Genomic DNA, 4,120 nt, shown 5'->3' on the forward strand with positions numbered 1-4,120 from the left:
CAGTTTCCAAGGCAACTGCCCCCAAACGTTCTACAACTGATAGAAACCGTCAGTCAAACTCTTCTACGAGGCAGAACAGAGGTTTAGTCGTCCTACCCTATGTTAAGAACACCTCTGAAGCTTTACGGAGAATCTTCGGGACACATGGCTTAAAAACGTGTTTCAAAACGACCCGTACGTTAAGACAGCTATTAGTGGCCCCCAAAGACAGAACCCCCAAAGAACAAAAGTGTGGCGTGATTTACCACATTCGGTGCGCAGGCCAAAATATCAGAGGACCTTGCCCAGAGACATACATAGGGGAAACAGAACGGTCTCTCAAGACTAGATTTCTGGAACACAGGCGCCCCAGTTCAAACACATCGGAAGTGTCGCAACACATACACATCGAGTCCCCCGGACATACAGTTACATTGGACAAGGTGCGCATTCTAGATACGGAGCAGGATTACTTTGTGAGAGGCGTGAAGGAGGCAGTTTACATCAGGGCCCACCAACCCTCTCTGAACCGTGATGGTGGGAGATACCGTCTTCCCGCCACTTTTGATGCACTCCTGACGTCATCACGTTTCCGACTTCCGGAAAGTCAGCGATTGCATCACAAATCTGACGAAGGTTGACGGGATCAGCCGAAAATTTATGGTGAGTTCTCCTTATTGTGTTGGAACAAGTCAAACTCTTTAACTAGGACTAAAAGTAGGTTTGATTTTTTCTCTTTGAATGTGCCACTCAGTATTTGTACTTTAAATATACTACCAAAATGATTATATTTCATACATTTTATGTTACAAATAAAAGAAGAAAAAAATAACAGTAGGAACATGAAATATTCCTCGTTGTGTTTGATGATCTTCAACGACTAGGTAAATATCATACGAAGGAAGAACATAAAAATAACTAGAAAGGCCAACATTTGCTTCGGAGCAAATGCAATCTTCCTCCCCAAACAAATATAGAAGATTCTAAAAAAATCATACTGCAATTATAGAAGGACAAGCACTTTGAATCTCGACAGCTTTTTTTACAAAAATGATTTTGATGCAATTTTTAAATATATTTTAGCGTGCAGTGGCCAATGGCCAATCGGGATGGAATCCGGTGCCATACCTGATGACCGCATCACTGCATCCTCCTTCTATGAGATAGCATTCGCTCCCTACCGAGGGCGGTTAAACGAGGCTTCTGGCTCCTGGGCGGCACAAGCCAGCACCATTGGGGAGTGGTTGCAGGTAGGGAGAGTGTTTGATGAATTAGATATTAATTTTTTTTAAGAATATCTGGAAACAGTATAGCGCATGACCAGGCATTTTCATATCATGGTTTATTGGTAAAATTATTTATAACAACATTTTTCTAAGATACATTTTAAAAAACGCTTGCATTTGATGTTTAACCTATAACATAGAAGACCTTTAATGCCTTTATTAGGTTGATATAGAAAGAATGAAACGCGTAACGGGAACCGTCATTCAGGGCCGCCACAATAGTGACCAATGGGTGGCGTCCTATAAAGTACAGTACAGTGCAGATGGGATTAATTGGTCGACATATGCAGGCAGTGAAGGCTCTGAAAAGGTATTTTTTTTTTACTTTTCATATAATACTAGTAAATAGAATTAACGAATCCTGTAATAAAACTCTGGAGAGAGCGATCCGAATATAATTAATTTGCAGGCAAAAATTCCCCAAAACAAAATAGTGCTGGGGGATTTTAATCACATGGCTGTTGATTCTTTCCCATACCTATTCTATATACAAGACAATAGTGGATTTATCCGAACCCCATCTTCCAACTTTTTACTGCATGGTTTTTCCTTGTATTTCTAATTTTTTCCCTTCCATGTCGTAACATGTGATGAAGCCATGCAACATTTGCTCCTAAGCAAATGTCGGCTTTTTTAGTTATAGTTATTGGTTTACCTTCCAGGTCTTTCCAGGAAACACTGACAGAAGCACGCCGGTTACCAACCTTCTGGACAACCCTGTTGAAGCCCGCTATGTGCGCTTCTATCCTCAGTCCTGGTATAATTGGATCACCATGAGGGCAGAGATTCTGGTTTGCCGAGAAAGTAGGTTTTTGTCAAAGGCACATTTTTTTGCAATCTCTTTTTTTTTACGGTTTCGCCTTAAACATAGATAAATGAATATAATTGGCCTATAATAATATATAATCATTCATCTGGTAAAGATGCCGGCCGAAGCGTGACTATGTTCCGTATTTGTTCCAGGTAATGGTCCATGCTATGAAATGAAGTTACTAGACCCGAGGAACGAAGATGGTGTGTACACAATCTACCCGTTCTCGGCTTGCCAGAATGTACCTATCAGCGTCTACTGCCACAACATGGCATCGGGAAACCCGGAAGAGTTTTTATCTCTGCCATCTGGCCAAGAAAACAACTATGCCATCATCTCTGCTGATCGTCTGAGCAATGGGGGCCTATGCAGTGGACCATTGCTACAGGTTATCAACGAAATTTTAACCTTCGCCAAGAAGGTTATGCGTAGAGTAGCGTTTGTCCGTCTGTTTGTCTGTCTGTCTCTCTAGATTTGTTTGTCTGTGAACAGCATAACTCAAGAAACTTTATATACATTGTCATGAAACTCGGTAGGTTGGTAGGTCTTGATAAGTCCTAGATATGATTTCGGGCCTCCCTGGTGGTTTTTGTTGGTACTGCAGCAGATCTTCTCGTTTTAATATCTCATGACCTGGACATGCTAGGGTCATGGATTTTGGTTGGTAGATAGATCTTCGGATAGGAAAAAAGTGACATCAGTTTAGTCCCACTAATGGCTTGTTCTGGAAATGCAGGCGTGTTAAGGAATGAAAAATCTTCGAAGGAGGGCAACTTACGAACCTACTTGAACTTTTTTTCATATAAAGGGTTGATTTTAACCTCTGATTTTCTCCTTCCCTTGTATTTTAGGCTTCATGTTACAAATTTGATAATTTTAAAAAAATTCAAGATTTATGATCCAAGATATTGGGTAGTTTAAATATATACCTCATATACCGTTCACGAGTTCCCCAGTCCCACGGAAGTCTAGTCTAGATAGAGTTAAAACCGATTAAGAAGAGAAGTATGCATCCCTTCACAACAGAAAAATGTGCGAACAATTATTTCTTTTTTTTTCTTGTTAATTTTCGAAGGCCCCTTACAGCAGAGCCGGAACCACGAGGTTCAGCAAGGTCAGAATCAACTTTGAAAACTCAACGGTCAGGGTTGATAGAAACGACTTCACCTTTGCCAGTACCACTGGTAAGTACACAGTCGGTTACTTTATATACATTCTTTGTGCTAGGTGGCAATGCTATATGTGTTTTATGTTAAAGACACGCTGATTGCACACTCGAAATATATAGCAAGTCATGCCTCGCATGCCTAGTTTTCTAAAATATCAGTATTATTATGCAATGATGGAAATGGTTAATATGTTTCCAAATTTTGATAATGAATATCTTTCTCTTACTAAAGGTGTTACATTTATTATTTATTTATTTATAAAATCAACCTTGCCTGAATTTGATTCGCCTATGGACACTTCTTTCGGGTTGTATCTGTCTATTCGCACATAAAACTCAGAATCAAATGACTAGATACTAACTATCTAAAGGAAAAAAAATTGTAATTTTTTGTATTTCTGCAGCATTTTCATTTAATGTAGTAAGCTAATTCCAGTCTCCTCCCCATCATATGGGAGTTGTTGCCACTCGGTGCCCATTCAATTACTCTGTCGTACTAATCGGCTATACCTCACTATTTTAGAAGGGTGTTAGCTTGATTTTGTAATAATGATTGTTACTTTTTAGTTAGATTTCTGAAACTGTCAGCCGTCGTTTTGAGTTGAAAATATTTCATTCATTCATCATTCATTCATTCATTCATTCATTCATTCATTCATTCATTCATTCATTCATTCATTCATTCATTCATTCATTCATTCATTCATTCATTCATTCATTCATTGAAATCTTATATTTCTTGTCTTTTCTTTCCCATAACAATAGGAGACAACAATGTGCCTTACGGAGCTGCTGGTGACTGTTATTCATATCAGCAGGGATGTGCCAAGGGGACGTTTCAGGTAAACCTGACTGGGACGGAACTTGTACTGGCAC

General features: G+C 39.4%; 1 protein-coding gene across 1 annotated transcript; it reads left to right on the forward strand.

The window, feature by feature from the left end:
* Nucleotides 1-1,085: 1,085 nt before the first annotated feature.
* Nucleotides 1,086-2,368, forward strand: LOC109468256 (lactadherin-like; the record flags this gene model as incomplete). The annotated part of the gene is made up of 4 exons (XM_019766512.1): nucleotides 1,086-1,229; nucleotides 1,429-1,575; nucleotides 1,928-2,069; nucleotides 2,229-2,368. Coding segments are annotated over exons 1-4 (570 nt in total), but the record flags the coding sequence as incomplete, so codon positions are not given.
* Nucleotides 2,369-4,120: the final 1,752 nt, after the last annotated feature.

This window comes from Branchiostoma belcheri, unplaced genomic scaffold, assembly GCF_001625305.1.
Source record: "Branchiostoma belcheri isolate BF01 breed outbred unplaced genomic scaffold, Haploidv18h27 scaffold197, whole genome shotgun sequence".
Taxonomy (NCBI): Eukaryota; Metazoa; Chordata; class Leptocardii; order Amphioxiformes; family Branchiostomatidae; genus Branchiostoma; species Branchiostoma belcheri.